This window comes from Schistocerca nitens, chromosome 8, assembly GCF_023898315.1.
Source record: "Schistocerca nitens isolate TAMUIC-IGC-003100 chromosome 8, iqSchNite1.1, whole genome shotgun sequence".
NCBI classification, from domain to species: domain Eukaryota; kingdom Metazoa; phylum Arthropoda; class Insecta; order Orthoptera; family Acrididae; genus Schistocerca; species Schistocerca nitens.
In genome coordinates this window covers 470,767,555-470,787,026 of record NC_064621.1, presented here as the reverse complement: position 1 = coordinate 470,787,026, position 19,472 = coordinate 470,767,555, and the positions used below count along the sequence as shown (strand labels likewise).

The 19,472-nt window shown below is 39.6% G+C and overlaps 1 protein-coding gene across 1 annotated transcript in view; it reads right to left on the bottom strand.

Annotated features, from left to right (window-relative positions):
* Nucleotides 1–1,211: 1,211 nt before the first annotated feature.
* The window catches only part of LOC126198832 (vascular endothelial growth factor receptor 1-like), a 308,538-nt gene continuing 290,277 nt past the window's right edge, over nt 1,212–19,472 (bottom strand). The window contains exons 24-26 of the mRNA XM_049935411.1: nt 5,947–6,052; nt 5,150–5,314; nt 1,212–2,072 (exon numbers count right to left, since the gene is read on the bottom strand). Coding sequence (XP_049791368.1) covers nt 5,282–5,314; nt 5,947–6,052 — 139 coding nt within the window. The 3' untranslated portion in view covers nt 1,212–2,072; nt 5,150–5,281. The remainder of the gene's footprint in view (nt 2,073–5,149; nt 5,315–5,946; nt 6,053–19,472) is intronic.

Here is a 19,472-nt window from a genome sequence, read left to right as displayed (position 1 = left end):
AGGTGGGCAGTGCCCGTGCTAATACCCAGTAACCGATGGATCTCATCCGCGGTGGTTCTTTGATTTTCCAAGATTAAAGCATTAAATTCTGCAACCATTTCCAGTGTGACACATGATGAGTCTGTCCAGAATGAGCATCGTCTTCCAGTGACTCTTGCCCCTCAAGGAATTGATTGCGCCATTCCACAACACTTTAATGACTCAGACTGTACTCACTATACACAGCCTTCATCTGCCTATACATTTCACAGCCTCCAACTCCCTACTCTTCATTGTTCCTACTTACTCAGGTGCATGTTCAGTGGTGGGCGATAACTTGTGTGACCACCTCTTCGGCATGAAACCACACTGGCGCTATGCAACATCAAATGAAGCACACGTGTCAGTCTCTCTACCAATAGATGGTGCGACTATACCCGCAGTTACGTGATGCCACCTTACGTGTAAGGCATAGGTTGACGCACTGACCAGGTTTCATTTGAATTAACCTCATACATCAACAACAGTTTAGAAAAACATTTGACACTGAATTTTCTGGACAACTTTTCACTCCACTGACTCCTTTCAGAAAAGATCCAGTCAATAAACATAATATCTGTCATGTAAATGATCAGCATATAGACATATTTTCACAAAAAAAGAGAGAGTGATTTTTTTGGAAGCAATTTACACAGTCCACATTTTAGCATGATATTGTGAATATGATTGATAGGATATACAAATAACTAAACTTAATGTGGTGGCAATGAAGATGCTGTAGCACAGTGTCAACCAATTTTGTAAGGTCATCAGGCTTAATGCCTATGACCTGGTCAAAAACAGTATCTCGTGTAATATTTGCATAGTATGTTGGAGATACGTTTGGAATCACTCGTATCATTTCACAATCCTATGGCTGCAAATTGTATGCTGATGAGATTCATTTCCTTTTTTTCAAATCTGAATGATTATTTTGAACCCAAGATTTTCCTTTGTTTCTTCTAGCAACCACGTACATCTGCTATAAGATTAAGCAACAATCCGAAGTCATTATATTAAATAAAATGTGAATGAGTGATTGTGGTTCCTTTATTAAAAATGAAAATAAATTTAACACAATTTTGGCAAAAGACCATTGTTCTTAAAAATAATTACTTACATTTTGTTCAACGCATTTCTGTCAGTAAAAAAAATATACACACTGTACAGTCAATCTTAAAAATTAAAATGAAGTAAAAAACTGATGACATAAAATGAAAATGAAGTAAAAAATTGATGACATGAAATGAAAATATGCATAAAAGCATTTTTAAAAAATCTTGAAACTTTAACATGGCTTCTGTTTTCTCTCTCTGGAGAATTGTAATGTGAAAGGGTGTTTCACAGTCTATTTGTGCTTAATGTTTGGCAATTTTAAGATTTGTACCTTTATTGAGACTAGACGCATTTTGCATAAGCTGTTATCAACTGTGCAAATCTTCACAATAATTACATAACATTACCAAGCTTCACCTCTTTGGAAGGCAAACGAAGCAGTGTTGTTGTTTGGAAAATTCACATAACCTTCATGTTTCACACTACCATCTTGAGAAGAGAGAAAATCATTTTCAAAACTTCCTTTTGGATCTTGACCAGATACAGACATGTGATCAAAAGTCTCTAGCAGAGCCTTCTCTTTCCCTTTTAACAGACTTTTCTGTTGAGGCATATTCACATAATTGTCAGGCGAAGGATTAATGCGGCCAATGTTATGGTAAGCAGGATTTGAAAAACTTGGAGTTATAGTATTTCCATTAACATACGTCCTATGTCCATTTCGTGCACCAGTATCTACACTGTCAGCAGTAGGTTGTTCTGATTCAGAGTCACTCATGCTCTTAAGCATGGGTCACAACTCTGGACCACAAATAAGTTCTGCTTCTTTAACACGAGACTTTGCTTGAGGTGAACCATCAAAAGTGAAAACATTTCCTTCAGAACGGCTGCTGTGTGGGCTGAATACACCACCTTCTGAAGTTGACGGACTTCCCATGCACATGTACCCTGAGCTGGCTGGACCATCTGTGACTTCTGCACCAGAACCAGGTAGAGGACTGCATGGAAAGAAAAACAATAAAAGCATGTGATCAGTGAAGTTACTTTGAAATACTGAACAATAGTTAAATACACTGATGGAAAAAAAATCCCAATGCCAAAATGCAATTAATGTAGAGTAATGAAATTATGGAGCATTTTGTCTAGGTAACATATTTAAGTGATTAAATTGCAAGATCACACTTAGTGTAACTGCAAGAAAAGCCACTGCAAATGTGAAATGCTGGTATATTAATAACTAGTGCAACCACTAGACTGTTGAATGCAAGTACGATAATGTGCACACACTGTGTTGTACAGGTGCCTAATTTTAATTTATGGTATGGAGATCCATGCCTGTTGCACTTGGGTCAGTCAATACAGGGACCGTTAAAGCTGTTTGTGGATGATGCTAATATCAGATGATGTCACATATGTGCTCGACTCAAGACATATCTGGTGATCCAGCAGGCCGAGGTAACAGGTCGACACTCAGAGCATGTTTGGTTACAACAGCAGTATGTAGGAGAGCATTATTCTGTTGGAAAACACCCCCTGGAATGCTGTTCATGAAGGGCAACATGACTGGCCAAATCATGAGATTGACATAGAATTTTGCAGTCAGGGCACATGGAACAACCACGAGAGTGCTCCTGCTGTCATATGAAATCACACCACAGACCACAATTCCAGCTGTAAGTCCAGTGAGTGTAAGATGTGGACAGGTTGGTTGCAGGCCCTCATCTGGCCTCCTCCTAACGAAAACACATCAATTACTGGTACCAAGGCAGAACCAGCTTTCATCAGAAAACACAACAGACCTCTACTCTAAATTCTTGCTACCTTTGTTAAAGTGTTTATCGTTTCTTTAAGTTATTTTTTGAAGTCATCTCTTGTGTTTCCTCCGAGTCAATGTACAAGAACGCAGAAGTGATTCACCTGGAGGAACGTCAAACATGTTTATTAGCTTATTTTTTCAATATGATAAATTTATGATTCAGAGAATCTGCCAACAGCGGGGGGAATCTGAACACATTTTCTGGAGTAAGCCATACTGGAAAAAATTGTTGAAATTCTGTAGAAACTTTGACGGTATTAATATACAAACACATTCATGTCCTTGGGTCAATCCCACACTTTGAAACTGGTGTATATAATTTCTATTAATCCATTTAACTGGACTTTAAGCATACTAGAATTATATAATAGGTATTATTTTCCACAATGCATATTAAATGGATTTTATGACACAAAATTACTTTAAATCTAAAGTGAAGTCTCTTCCTCAAACATATCTCAATGACAGGGTAATATTTGTGACTGTACATGTTGTAATGCTAGTCCACTTTCTTGAAAATCTTAGTCAGTAGGAAACTATTTCGAAGCACACAGGTTCCAATGTGCGTGACAATTCTCTACTGTCCTGGAGACACTTACTCAGAAGATCAGTGGGTTTACCTACACCTGGAAACAGGAGAACAAGAACACCTATACTGTACCTGTGATGAATTCTGAAACCATTCTAAACCTCCAAAAACAGGTAAGTATCAATACTGACAAACTATACATGATTGTGTTTGAGTAAATGGTCTTGTTGTGGTAAGAAGTAAATAAATTTTCTCTAAATTCGGTAGCGAAACTTAACTGCCTGATACAGCTGTAAGCTCAAGAACCACTCGCTCACCGATAGATCTGTACCTACAGATTGGAAAATTGCGTCGCACCAGTGTTTAAGAAGGGTAGTAGGAGTAATCCATTGAACTACAGACCTACATCATCGACGTCTGTTTGCAGTAGGGTTTTGGAGCATATACCGTATTCAAACATTATGAATCACCTCGAAGGGAACGATCTATTGATACGTAATCAGTATGGTTTCAGAAAACATCATTCTTGTGCAACGCAGCTAGCTCTTTATTCGCACAAAGTAATGGCCGCTATCGACAGGGGATCTCAAGTTGATTCCATATTTCTAGATTTCCGGAAAGCTTTTGACACCGTTCCTCACAAGTGACTTCTAATCAAGCTACGGGCCTATGGGGTATCGTCTCAGTTGTGCGACTGGATTCGTGATTTCCTGTCAGGAAGGTCGCAGTTCATAGTAATAGACGGCAAATCATCGAGTAAAACTGAAGTGATATCAGGTGTTCCCCAGGGAAGCGTCCTGGGACCTCTGCTGTTCCTCATCTATATAAATGACCTGGGTGACAATCTGAGCAATTTTCTTAGGTTGTTTGCAGATGATGCTGTAATTTACTGTCTAGTAAGGTCATTCGAAGACCAGTATCATTGCAAAGCGATTTAGAAAAGATTGCTGTATGGTGTGGCAGGTGGCAGTTGACGCTAAATAACCAAAAGTGTGAGGTGATCCACATGAGTTCCAAAAGAAATCTGTCCGAATTCGATTACTCGATAAATAGTACAATTCTCAAGGCTGTCAATTCAACTAAGTACCTGGGTGTTAAAATTACGAACAACTTCAGTTGGAAAGACCACATAGATAATATTGTGGGGAAGGCGAGGCAAAGGTTGCGTTTCATTGGCAGGACACTTAGAAGATGCAACAAGTCCACTAAAGAGACAGCTTACACTACACTCATTCGTCCTCTGTTAAAATATTGCTGCGCGGTGTGGGATCCTTACCAGGTGGGATTGACGGAGGTAATCGAAAGGGTGCAAAAAAGGGCAGCTCATTTTGTATTATCACGTAATAGGGGACAGAGTGTGGCAGATATGATACATGAGTTGGGATGGACGTCATTAAAGCAAAGACGTTTTTCGTCGCGGCGAGATCTATTTACGAAATTTCAGTCACCAACTTTCTCTTCCGAATGCAAAAATATTTTGTTGAGCCCAACCTACATAGGTAGGAATGATCATCAAAATGAAATAAGAGAAATCAGAGCTCGAACAGAAAGGTTTAGGTGTTCGTTTTTCCCGCGCGCTGTTTGGGAGTGGAATGGTAGGGAGATAGTATGATTGTGGTTCGATGAACCCTCTGCCAAGCACTTAAATGTGAATTGCAGAGTTATCATGTAGATGTAGATGTAGATTTCATTTAACAGATGATTATTACAGAACATATGCTAAATGTTACCTGTTGATGTAATCATTATCTTCAATTGGTGATACTAGATTGCCATATGTAGGAGCACTCATCATACTCAGATAATCACTTTGTGTGTTCTGCATCCATTCTGAATTCATGTCTATATATGGATCATTCAAATCAATGTAGTGCTGAATTCAAATCAATGTAGTGCTGAAATTAAACAGAACAATGTAGAGTTCCTTACACTAAATTTCTTAATTTTTTGTCATTAAAATGTCTCATTTCAATCAGAAGTGTCATTAGAGAGCAAAAAAAGTAAAAACATGAAACTATGAAGCATGCTTCTAAGACTAAGGCCAAAAATGAATCATGTGACTGAAAGGCCATGAAGCACTGGTAATGGTAGGGAGGTAAAATATGAAATTAATGACAGAAGTGAACACAGATTTACACAAAATTGTGATTAATTAAATCAATGTTACCTAGGAAGCCAATTAAATTTCACTGTAAGGTAATATGAGATTTATTTATTATAATTAAACTGCAAGTTGTTGTGACTTAGTAGTGTCAAGGCAGATCCCATTCTTGTTATACAAAAGCTACTGCATGCTTCTTAAAACTAATCCAGTGACAATGTTTCATCAGTAGAACATAGAACATTTGACCAAATAAGACACACGATGTATATATATATATTTTTTAAAAAAGCAAAGGATTTTAGAAACAGGTATTCAAAGTCACATTAATGAGAAATCAATGCAGTTCCATAAAAGCAACCACTACACTTCCTAAACAGAATAACAGTGAATGAATTATGACTAATTTTAAATGTAATTACTTACTTTCTTCACACTATCTTCAAGCATATTCCCAATTCTTTCACCTAGTTCCGTAAACGAAGGTCTTTTGTTTGGATTTAAATGCCAACAATCCAGCATTGTTTGGTGGCTGTAAAAAAAAAAAAAAATTGTAAAATTTGAAATATCTTATCCACGACTCACTACAAATCTGCAATGTATGTCAAACTTAAATAGTTTAGAGCTAGTTTTTCTTTCAAATACAGGGGCAATTATGGAAGCTATGAGACTACTACTACTACTACTACTACTACTACCACCACCACCACCACCACCACCACCACCAGTTGCAGAAGTTTTCCTACATGACTCCTATTCCTACTAACTTCCTTGCTCTATCAATACTTCAACCAAAAAACAAGAATGCCAGGAGCAGAAAACCTGTATGAGCAGAGCAGAGCTTTGATTAGCCAAAACTATTGAGGACAGGTGGCGTTCAGATAACTGATTTTTCAGGTTACCAGTCAATTACAAAAATATTTTGTACCCGTGTTTATAGGAATATCACAAAAATAAACACTAAATTAAACACACGACTGTGTATACGGAAATGAGGATTATCGTGCCAACAATTTTACAACATGGATTAATCCATTTTACTTTAAAGCCTGGTGTTTATGTTTTATTCATGATAATCTTTAAAGTAGCCTTTTACTACAAACTGAAATTTTCTCAATGAAACGTTATATTTGAAATGCTCTCTGCATCTTTGAGTAAAAAAAGACAGTGATGAGATGCTGACAATGTGCAAAGGCTGTCCACATGGTGGGCTCCAGGTGAACCAAATTATTAGCAGTGGAGCAGTCTTTGTGAAATCTGCCCTGAGATGCAGCCAAAAGGCCCCTAGACCCAAGGAACCAACACAGCCACTTGCTCACCACGCTTTTGAGCACTTATACAGAACGTCGGTAGTGCGGACTGGATGATAACTGTCCATCTCAAGGGAGTTCTTCACTGGTTTCAGTACCGGAACTATCACACCTTCTCGCCACTGAGATGGGAACTCACCCTCATTCCAGATCCGATTACAGAGGGCAAGAATGTGACACTGACAATCCACTGAAGATGTTTCTAATTTCAGTATTTGGTTGTGGATGCTGTATGGCCCTGGGGCTGTATCATGGCAATGGGATAGGGCACTGGAGAGTTCCCACTCACTGAATGGAGCATTATTGGCTCCAGGGGCGGGTAGTAAAAGGTAAGCACATTTGCTCCTCTCACTTTTTTTTTAGCCGAAAAGCGGGCTGTTATTTCTCAGATGCAGATGTGTGAGAAAAATGCTCAGCGACAGTGTCTGGATCAGTATAAATGGCACCATCTTAGGAAATAACTGGTACACCTGCAGGGGCCTGGAAGTTATAGCGTCATCTGATGTTTACTCACACCTGCGATGGAGAGATATGCGATCCAATGGTGGAAACTTACCGTTTCTAGGATTCTTGCTGTCGTCATTTTATGAGGTAGAGAACATGGGCACAGAGTCATTTAAAGGCAACGAGATGCTCCAGTGAAGGCTGCCACTTGTTGCATTAGGGAGTCCGCCTATGATCTCCAACAGCCCCAGTGATGTCTGGGGTCCACCAGGATACAGACTTCCAAGGGACAGATTCTGAGGAAGAGGGGTTGGCTTCGTTGCCTTCCAAAAGAATGGATGCCATTGTATGCTGACCAGCAGCATTGATACTGCCTTGCAATGGGGAGCTAAGGACAACAGCAAAGGTGAACCCATCCCAGTCAGACTTATGGAGAATCCATCTGGCTGGGCTTCCAGAGAAGCAACACTGAGGGAGCGACAGGAAGATCAGGAATTGGTCACTACCACAAAGGTCATCATGAGCCCTCCACTGGGTAAATGGCTGAAGATCAGGACTGCAAAAGGAGTAATCAATCACTGAATAAGTCCCGTGTATGATACTGAAGTGTGTGGGGGTACCAGAGCTCAAGAAGCAAAGATCAAGTTGTGCCAGTAAAGTTTTGATGTGTTTACCATGGCCACTAACCATTGTTCCACCCCACAATGGGTTGTGGGCATTGAAGTCCCCCAAAACTAGGAACGGTGGGGGGAGCTGAGAGAAAAATGCAGACAATACATCCTGCGACATGACATCATGGGAAGGGAGATAAAAATTACAGATGGTAAAATCCAGATGTGCCCAGAGAGCCACAGCCTCCAATGGCGTATCAAGAGGCACAAGGTCACTGTATACAGAGTCCAGTACATACGTACAAACTCCACCCAATACCCTCTCAGACAGTTCAATTCTTAAAATAACCTCGCTAATCATGATGGTCGTGGGAATTTGTTACAATTCCACTGGTTGGCATAAGGGGCCATGGCAAGGTGGGGGGGGGGAGGTCATGACCCAGGTTCATGTGCAGCAGACATGCACAATTCCTGCAGACAATGGTAGCAGTGCAATGGGAAGACAGATGTCTGAACTTCATATACCTGAAGCATCTTGCAGGAAGAGGAACACAGGGTTTCACATCACACCGGTAGACCATCACCTCGAGCCCTATGGACAACGGATGAAGTGCACACCCCGTTGCTCCAAGTTGACCTGCAGCTCATCGTCAGATTGCAGAAGAAGATGACAGTGAAAGATGATGACTGGGAGCATTTTAAGACTTGTGGGGAGTGACAGTCATGTGAATGCCACCAAAATTTTCACAAGAGAGCAGCACCTTTGAGTGAGTAGGATATGTTGTTTTAATGTGGAGGGAACTGCTCTTCATCTTACAGATGGCTGCAACTTCCCTATATTTGGCCTCAATTTTCCCCCCATGAAAGATAAAGGCTTTGTGGCCAAAAAGGTATCCCCATCAGTCCCGGTAAAGACCAGGTATGGGGGAGGGGGAAGGGGGAGGGAGGATTTTGCTGCTTGTCATTTCGTCCTGCTTTCCTCCCACAGTGTGGCAAGGGAAGGGAACACTTTGAGATCGTACTTTGTTGTGGGGGTGCAGTGCAGGAACCAATGGTACGATCCCCGCGTGGTCAGGGGGCTACCATTGTGCAGGTACTTGACGACAACCTCCTGCCCCTCACTTAGTAGTGGAAAGGTATCAGAACCAGATCTAGGTCCTATACAATTCTAAAAATATAAGTGAAAGAACTTGCTGCCCTTCTAGCAGCAGTTATTATAGATTACTGGAGAAACCAACAGCACCTAGCGACTAGAGGAATGTGCAGTTCATTCCCTATTTTCAAGAAGGATGCACATAATTATAAGCCTATATCATTGACATCACTCTGTTGTAGAAGTATGGAATGCATTTTATGCTCAAGAATTTTTATGACCTTTTGGAGAATGAAAATCTCCTCTATATAATAAAAACTGAACATGGATTCCAAAAATGGAGATCTTGTGAAAAGCAGCTCGCTCCATTCCTCCATGAGATCCATAGTGCTTAAGTTGATCCCGTGTTTCATGACTTCAAGAAGGCATTTGACACTGTCCCGAACTGCTGTTTAGAGAGGAGGGGGGGGGAAAAAAAGAACTTATCAAGTGTCAGACCAAATTTGCAACTGGATTCAGAATCACCTCATTGATAGAACTCAACGCATCACTCCTAATCAAACAAAACAGTCAGAAATAAAGGTAGATTACAAAGTACCCTAAGGAAGTGCGATACGACCATTACTGTTTACAATGTATATAAATGATGTAATAGAAAGCATCACAAGCTCTTCAAGACTGTTCAGACATAATGCGGTAGTATGTAAGAAAGTAGCAACACCAGAAGACAGCTTCCATTTTCAGAATGACCCATGGACGATTGATGAATTGGTCAGGCTCTTGCAGCTGACACTGAATGTTAAACAGTAATGCATCACACACCACTGTTGTACAACTACACTGCTGACGACAAATTACTGGAAACAGCATCTACTGTAAAATATCTGGGAAAAACTATTCACAGCAAACTTATGTGGAATGCTCACATAAAATGAAGTAGGAAAAGCAGATGCCAGACAGATTCATAAGAAGAATCTTAAGAACTGTAAACCACCAAGAAAGTAAATGGCTTACAAGGCACTTGTTTGATCGATTCTTGAATATTATTCATAAATCTGATTTTTCCCAGGTAGGACTGGTAGCAGGGTGGAGGGAGGGGGGAGGGGGGGGGAGGAAGAGAGAGAGAGAGAGAGAGAGAGAAAACAAAAAGTGGCATGTTTTGTCACAGGATCATTTAGTAGGTGCAAATGTGTTACAGAGATACTCAACAAACTCCAGTGGCAGATGCTATAACACAGGCATCATGCATCACAAAGATGCTTACTATTGAATTCTTGAGAGAGCATTTTCTGGTAAGAGTCAGGCAGCACATTACTTCCATCCACATACATCTCGTGAAATGACCACAACAAGAAAATTCTAGAAATTAGAACCAATACATAAGCTTACAACAGTCATTATTCCCACATGCCATTCATGAGTGAAACAGGGAAGGGAGGACCAGTTAATAGTACCGGGAAACACCCACTGCCACATACCGTTATGTGGCTTGTGGAGTATGGTTTAGATGTAGATTCTCATGAAGTAATTAGTGCTATCAACACGGGATGCCACATTGATTCCATGTTTCTAGATTGCCAGAAGGCTTTTGACACCATTCTTCACAAGTCACTTCTAATCAAATTGTGTGCTAATGGAGTATGTCTCAGTTGTATGACTGCATTCATGATTTCCTGTCAGAAATGTCACAGTACGTAGTAACTGATGGAATGTCATTGAGTAAAACAGAAGTAATATCTGGCATTCCCTAAAGTGTTAAAGGCCCTCTGCTGTGCCTGATCTATATAAACGATTTAATAGACAATCTGAGTGGCCGTCAGATTGTTCGCAGATGACACAGATATGTACCATGTCCAAGTCTTCAGATGATGAAGATCAATGCTAAATGATTTAGACAAGGTATCTGCATGGTGAAAAACATGGTAACTGACTGATGAAAAGTGTGAAGTCACCCACATGCATCTAAAGGAAATCCACTAAACTTCAGCTACACAATAAACCACAATAATCTAAAGGCTGTGACTGCAACTAAATACTTCGGGATTACAATTACCAAAACCTTAAATTGGAACAGTCACATACATTAAATTGTGGGGAAAGCAAACCAAAGACTGTGAATCATTAGAAGAATAGTTAGAAAATACAACAAGTCTACTAAAGGGACTGCCAACACTAAACTTTACCGTCCTCTTCTGGCATATTGCTGTGCAGTGTACGATCTGCATCAGATAGGATTGGAGGAGGACATCGAGAAAGTTCAAAGATGGGCAGCTCATTTTCTATTATTGCAAAACAGGGGTAGAATGTCAAGGATATGATACGCAAACTGGGGTGGCAATCATTAAAACAATGGCACATTTCTTTGCAGCAGTATATTCTTGTGAAATTTCTTTCACTGTTTTTCTCTTCCAGATGTGAAGATATTTTGTTGGCACCCACTGACAGAGAGAGAAATCACTTCATACTGAAATAAGAGCAATTGGTAGTCACACGGAAAGATTTAAATGTTCATTTTTTCTATGTGCTGATCAAGAGTTGAGTAGTAGAGAAACAGCTTTAAGATGGTTTGATGAACCGTTTGCCAGGCACTTAAATGTGAATTGCAGAGTAACCACGTCAGTGCACATGCAGAAGGATTCCTACACTGGAACAATCCCTAGAATTGGTCACACTTGTGTCTTGTATGTGACTTACAGACACATTGAAATTACCCTGAACCCTTCCGCAAACCTTCCATTTGCCTTCTCCAATGACACATTTTACATAATTTTCCCACTTCATATCACTTCTTAGTGTTACCCCTCAAGACATACACCATTAATTTTCTCCTAGTTAATGGTGGTACCTTGCATTTATCCATATTTGAAGAGAGCTATCATTACATCAAGTGGAAGGAAATTCAGTGCATCAGAAGAGGACTTCACCGAAGCCATACCTCGGGGTAAGAAGTGGATCCAAGACCTGGACATTGTGTAACCAATAGCTTCTAGTCTCGCATGATACACATCATATTTCTGTATATCATATCACATTGACCACATGTATGTATAAAAAATATTTTATTCACTAATTCATTATTTTAAATATATTTGTATACATATTCCTTTGCATTGTAATGCCACTTTTTGTATATATGCTGCTGGCATGTCTTGTGATAAATAAATAATAATTTGTTCAAGTCTTTCCGCAATTCCTCACAATCATCCATTCATGGATACTTTTCTGTAGACAACAGCAATGGCAGTGAACTAACAACTAAAACTGCTATTCCTATCTGATAAATTTTTTATGTATTGAGAGAAGATTAAATGACCTATTAAGCTTCCTGTGGGCACACTCGACATTATTTTTGTTCCTGAAAAATATTTGCAGTCCAGTATAACATACCAGGTTCAGTCAATTCATTACTCACCAGTGCAATTTCACATCTGCAGAGACACTGCTTAAGGTAACATCTTGGTTACTACTTGATGTTGATGTGGTACAATGCTGTTGTTTTGTGCACCTACATTTTACTCTTTTTGTATACTGGAATTAGCTGCAGTGCCCGGCATTGCCTGGGATGTTTAATACCTGCCACACAAAGTGATTGGCCCTGTGCCTGGTTGATACTCGTAATGAATGCAAGCTCCATGGAAAACTGCAATCACTTTAAATCAAAGGGCATATTTGAACCACTAGGTGTCAACAGAATGTGATGAATGACTGTGTCTTCACCTGTGGTATTAATAAAAATCAGGGTCTAGGTTTCTGGATATGACTTTTGCAAATAAACACCAATTTCAAACCAAAAGTTTCGTGATAATAATTACATCACAGATTATGCACTGCCTTAGCATTTGTATGGTACTGTGGACTTTAATAATAAAAATAACTACAAAATACTGACTAAACCATCTTCTAGGGTGTGTGTCATATGTAACAACTGCAATTAATCAATAAGAGTCTGTAATCATGTTTCTGTTAAATTATTAAGGTTTTGCTTGTCCTACAATCTAGTGACATTTGATGGTACTATTTCTGAGATGGGCATTGCCATTTTAATTTATTCCCGCAATAGGAGCTATAGACAGTTTACGACAACTCATTTTGTTTGATAGGCATTTAATTTTTCATTAATTATCTCCATTCTTTCATTTGAATGTAGAAATTTGAACTCAGTCTGCCAAGAACTTTAAACTAAATTGATAAAGTATTTTTCAGGATGTTTGGTAACAATGTTTCTCCTTTATATATTTTATACATACTTATAAATTGTGTATATTAAAAAGAAAAAAATTTCCATGGTATATTAAAAAACATTTACAAACTGACATGGGACAATAGGCCTACAACAAGGATTGGTAATCACACAGGAATGGGGCGGGGGGTCACAAAGGCCATCTGTGGCAACTGAAGTACTAAATGGTGTTGCAGTTAGTCACGTGCTACAAATGTGGACACTCACTACAGGAGATGCTCAAAGTTTTGACTAGATGCCTCAAGACACACCTTACATTGATGTTGCATTGAATGGCACACCCTCTCAAAGGTGCCTGGTATATCTTGAAGCCAACCTGCTGCTCCAACAGTCCTGCCCACTACGTCCTACAGTGATGTAACAGGTGTTTCAGAAACCATGTCCTTTAGATACCCCTCATAGGAAAAAAGTCGACTGGGGAAGATCGGGCGATCATGCTGGCCATGCAACTGGTCCATCATAACAAATCCAGTGGCCGATAAATGTTGCCCAAGGATGTACCCTCACTTCTATGCTGAAACGTAGTGCAGTGGCGAATAGGCATGGGAACATCATTCAGCATGTCAGGCAGAACCTCTTGCAGGAATATAAGACACATGCGACCCACGAGTCAGTCTGGGAGAATGTACAGCCCCATCAAACAGTACACGTTAAGTGTAAATTTGCATTGTGAGGTGCACATATTTGTGGGTTCACATCTCCTCACATACGCAGACTGTGAATGTTCATCACACTCTTGATTGAGAACACAGCCTCATTGGTGAAGAGGACACTTGCTGTGAAGCTTCTGTCTGCAGCAGATTCCTGCAGAAACCACCAAGCAAATCCCATGCACTTGTTGTAGTCCCCCAGTTTCAATGCCTGAACACATTACAAATGAAACAGATGCAGTCATTTGTCATGCACAATGCACCGGGAGTAGTGTGGGGAATAGCAGTGACATGGGATACACCTTGTGTACATGTTGATGATGTATGCTGCACACTTTTGAGAATACTTTCCTTTGCTACAAATGTCCATGTTGTTTGTTGGCAACCCGTATGTGGCTTGTACACATGGAAGAAGCTGGTTTTGCCGGTCAGCAATGCAGAACAGCTAATAATGTGTGGCACAGCACCTTCCTATCAGGATATTTCACTTGACACAATCACGCGGCTTCTCATCCACTGCAGTTGGCCTTGCCATAAATGCAATGCATCTCAGCCATTTCGCAGTATGTGTAGCTAGCCATGTTACTCCCAATGCTTTCAAGAGATGAATGGTAATGGCATCAGTGCATTCCACCCATGTTGGTATACCAACACCCTCTGGTGACTGTAGTGTCCTCTCATGGCATCTGCGACTCCCAATTCCTATGTGATTCCCAATTCTTGTATGCTCAATGTGTCACATCGTTTTTTAAATATATATATTTGAATCAGCCTATTGACTATTTCTGCCCAAATATCCATTAGGGGACATTGTAGAAATCTGAAGTAAATCAGCCAAGAGCTTTTAGAGATTTCGGATAACAACCTTTCCCTTTCCTTTTATATATTTCACACACACACACACACACACACACACACACACACACACACAGAGAGAGAGAGAGAGAGAGAGAGAGAGAGAGATGACCTGTGCTCTTTTCCGGTCATGGGAGACTACTCACTGTGCCAGAGATGCAGAATTAATATGAGCTAGGGAAAGGGCTAATTCAGAATCATTTTTGATGTAAAATCTCACTGGAATTCTGTCAGATACAGTGTCTTGTTGGTTTTAAGTTCTCTATTATTATTATTATTATCATTATTATTATTATTTACTACTGTGAGTGTTACTATGAACATTTCTCAATTGTGACTGTGCCGTGGTCAAACATTGGTGCAGTAGTATCATAGGGTGTAAATACATTTCTAAATACAGAATTTAACCCTCAAACAGGTGCTCATATGTATGAAGTGCGCCACCCACAAATGAAATTGTTCTGCATCATGCCATTGCTTTTTCACAACTGTGAGCCTATACCTGTTCTGTTAGCTAACACAATGATAAAATATGTTGTCACATGCACAAGTAGGCAGCAGTAATATAAAACAAAAAACAAGCTAGGTAAGAAAAAATTTACACTCCATGCTACAAAATGACTGATTATGTGCTAACCGCACAATCCCACACTAAGGCAGTTGTTTACGGGATAATTAGTAACTGAATAAGTGGTTAGCTGGGATCTGATGCAACTGTGCTGCTTAATGCTTTGAGTGCATCATTACTGTTGGGTAACACCTGTATGTGGCAACAGAGTGATATAAAGAAGTTTCTTTCATTATTGTTTGATTAAACAGTACTTTAGCTCATTTTATGTAATTTTATTTTATCATTGTTTAAGTAAACTAAGATTAAACTGCGATTTTCACCACACACATTCACCTTAATAACGTGAGGACAGCTATTCTTAACATGTGTACAAAATACGCTAAGTGTCCACTCACGTTATGAAAAATGCTGTGCCCACTTGAGGGTTAATATTTCTGCTTTCTGTCTGCTGTCTTCACTTTAAACATCAGATGGATACACTGCAGACTGGTTGGAAGGTTCAGTCATGTTCACTGATCTGTATGATAAGAACTTCCTAGGAGTTTATGACAGATCTTTTGCCATATCTGCAGTGACTGTTACTGTGGGCTTCAAACATGGCCATTCTTACAGCTGCCTGAATTGCTATTAAGCTTGCTCTACTCATTTCCATGCAGTCTCCCTTGTAGTGAGTGGGTAGTGGTCTCTTTTCCATAAAATTTTCTGTTTTGTATATTTAAACCATGGGATTTCTGTGTCAACTGTACATATTTGTCTTGACTTCTGTTTAAAACTTCTTCCAGATTTAACCACAATTGCTTTGCATTTGTCAGAACTGAACTCATTTCATCTGATCAGTAAGCTGACTGACTGCCAGTTCAGCCAAACATAAATACTGTCCTAGTTTTCTTTATGACATTTTTGCCTAGAGTAACCACTATTGCTGCAATAGCATCATTGCCGCTAATAATAATGATGTGGGTCTCACGGGAAGCGTGCAAGGGATAAGTCCCCGCAGTTGCGCTATTCATCTGTGTCCTTGGTGGCTCAGATGGACAGAGCGTCTGCCATGTACGTAGGAGATTCCAGGTTTGAGTCCCGGTTGGGGCACACATTTTCAACTGTCCCTATTGAGGTATATCAACAACACCGGTCGGCAGCTGAGGGCTTCAACTCATTATCATTTACCTCTCTCATTGTTAACATTCTTGTAAAGATTAGTAGCTCATGGTAAGACATTCATTAAAGAGCTTGGTGACACCCTGCACAAAAATGGAACTGTTATGGCCCACAGAGTCAATGAGTGGCACTTTTGTAAACAAAGGAACAACATGAAATGGAGAAACTGTGTTTTGCCAGTTTATATATAATTGAGTCAGGAGCTCTTAAGACTGGTCTTAATGGTACACTGTCTTCATGAATTTTTGGTAACCCCTATAGGTGAGGTCGCAGGGCTTCTGTGTTCTGCATATTCCTATGTACATCTACAAAAAAGAAGATTCATTTATTAACGAATTCATATTCTGTGACGAATTCATATTCTGTGAGATCGGTGGCATTGGATCTGTGCTTATCTTTCAGTATGTCATCAGATCTACTAGGTCATTTCTGTTCTGCTCATAATTGCCAATTTCTTCATGCAACATTTCAAAAGACAGGCATCGGACTTGGCACCTTGTAAAGTTGAGATGCAGTACACGTAAGTTGAGCCCTAGTGAAGAATAGTTCGTCGAATTCCTAAGACATCAGTACACTATCCATGTCAACATAATTGATTGGTTGGTGAGAACCTGGGACACTGTGTATTGAAAATCGATATACATCAAACCGATGCTGCACAAACTGTCAAATCATAACCAGTGTCAGACATGAGGAAGAGTTAATACAATCATAGCATATGCAACAGGAATATGGGAGCTGCAACACCTCGGATGTGATATGCAAGAACTGGAATGAATCCTGAGACAACAGGTACTACTCCAGTTGCGTAATGTGTCTCATGAAACCTAACACAGCAAAGTGATATGCACAAAGATGCAATGTCTGTTATGGCCATACACCCAAGGGCAAAAGACATATGCCATATATTGCATTAACATGCTGTAATGACTATTTACAACCTGATCATCAAGATAAAAAAGTGTCACAGATCAGAATATACCACATAACATGTTCCTATGGAAAAATCTGTGTTGGAATGACTAGATGATCTATCAATACACGATGGGTAGGGCAGGGGTGGGCAGAGGGAGCCATGGGCCGAGGTGGGTACAGGAAGAGGTGTGGGCCAAGGCAGCAGCATCACAAACTTACTTATTTTCTTGATATTGGGAAATTTGTCAATTTGAATTACCTTAACAATACACAGCTTGGCAGCTCCTACTGAATGCAACACGTCATATAAACAAATTTACAACTGTGTGTTTCATGCCTGTACTTAGGAAGCTGGAACTGGTCACTACTGTACTTTGTATAAAATTTATTCCCCCTTTTGTATGCTACACAAGAACTTTAATCTCATTGTCAAGGAAGACTCAAGTAGATTAACACCTCTGAAGTAACCATACTAAGTCAACCTCAATAATCTACTTCAGTGAATGTACTGTATTCCTTTCATGTGTCTCTGCCATTAACCATGGTGAGAAAGGACATCCTTTTGCGGAAGGCTCCTGCAGCAATATAGCTAAGATGAGCCAAGAAGTTTTAATCTGAATGACCAGTGGCAGCTCATATGTATACAGTCTGGGTGTTCACAAATTTTTAATTTCAGATAAATATCAGAATATGAAATTAATAGCATCTGCTGTATAACAGTTATGCTTATCAACATATTTATATAACTTCAGCCACTGTCAACAACAACAACAACAACAACAACAACAATAATAATAATATGCATAACTTCTCTGAAAAAAAGGAAGAATTGTTTTTGTGGAATTTTGTTGTTTTGTAAATAATTAAGTGGAGCTTTGGCTACTCTCCATTTCTCATGTTTGTGTAAGTGGGAGTTTTCATACTTTATTTTTTTCGGACAAATGTACAACATCCCTAACTCATATTTTATCCCTAATTCATATATTATTTAATTCATTAACTTCCAGGCTGAAAATCAGACACTGTTACACTGCACCCACACAACAACTTATGCTTGTTACACACTTCTTTGTTAAATGTTCGCCTGTAGTCACACTTATTTGATTTCATTACTTTCTCAAACAACAGATCTGGTCTGGGAGGGGCTACTTTCTTTGCGGCCAGTTTTTCATAGTAATTTTCTTTTCTGCTAGCCCTTAATACAGGTTCAACAGATTCATGTTGACACTACACAAGAAAGCAGATTCCTGCACAGTAAGGAACCTGCTCTAAGTGCGAACTGCCATTTGCGGAAATTATTAAATTCGAGTAGTACTATCTACCGACAAGGTCACTTGACTAGAATACAAATGAGGCACTGAGAGCCGCAAGGACCAAAAGCACACCACCTTCAACACCCCCATATTTACGTGAATACTAGAGAAACCAGTTACAGACAAACCTGAGCCACCATAAGATCAACATATGACAAAAGCATAAATGCTACAGTTGCAATATCGACAATGATGTGCTTTAGGCTTCTCAGCACCACAAATGGATTATTGTATGATAAAACCCAAACCTTGATGTACTATGTCTCATTCAGAATCACATAACATAGGTTTTTCTATCACTGTAACTATACTCTATTCACCATACGAATAAACCTGATGTAAACACTGCAGTTAGGCCAGCATTCTTCCATGTTTGCTTGAATCTCATTGGATCTCTCTTCACGCGGAGCGGAAGCCAAGCTGTGACCAGTACAGTCAAGTACGATTGTATGGATATGTTTTATGCTTGTTACATGCATGTAGACTGAGCAATAATGCAGAACAACAGCTTTACCAGCACATTAAACCTGGATAGCACTGAACAGCCAATGGTCCAACTAAGCTGTAATATATGTGAGTAGTTGCAGTTCGTACATAAAAAAAGATGAGCAAAGAAATAATTCCAGCACTACCGTGCACTTCTTAGGTGACCAGACAGAAAGCATAAAATGCATTCTTTCTCACCTGACATAGTATTCTAATTACAAACAAGAGTTATGAAAATTTCTATCTTAAACATAGGGTAATTTTTCTGAGCGAGCTGTGTGTAATGCAAAAGCATACCGCAGGGAT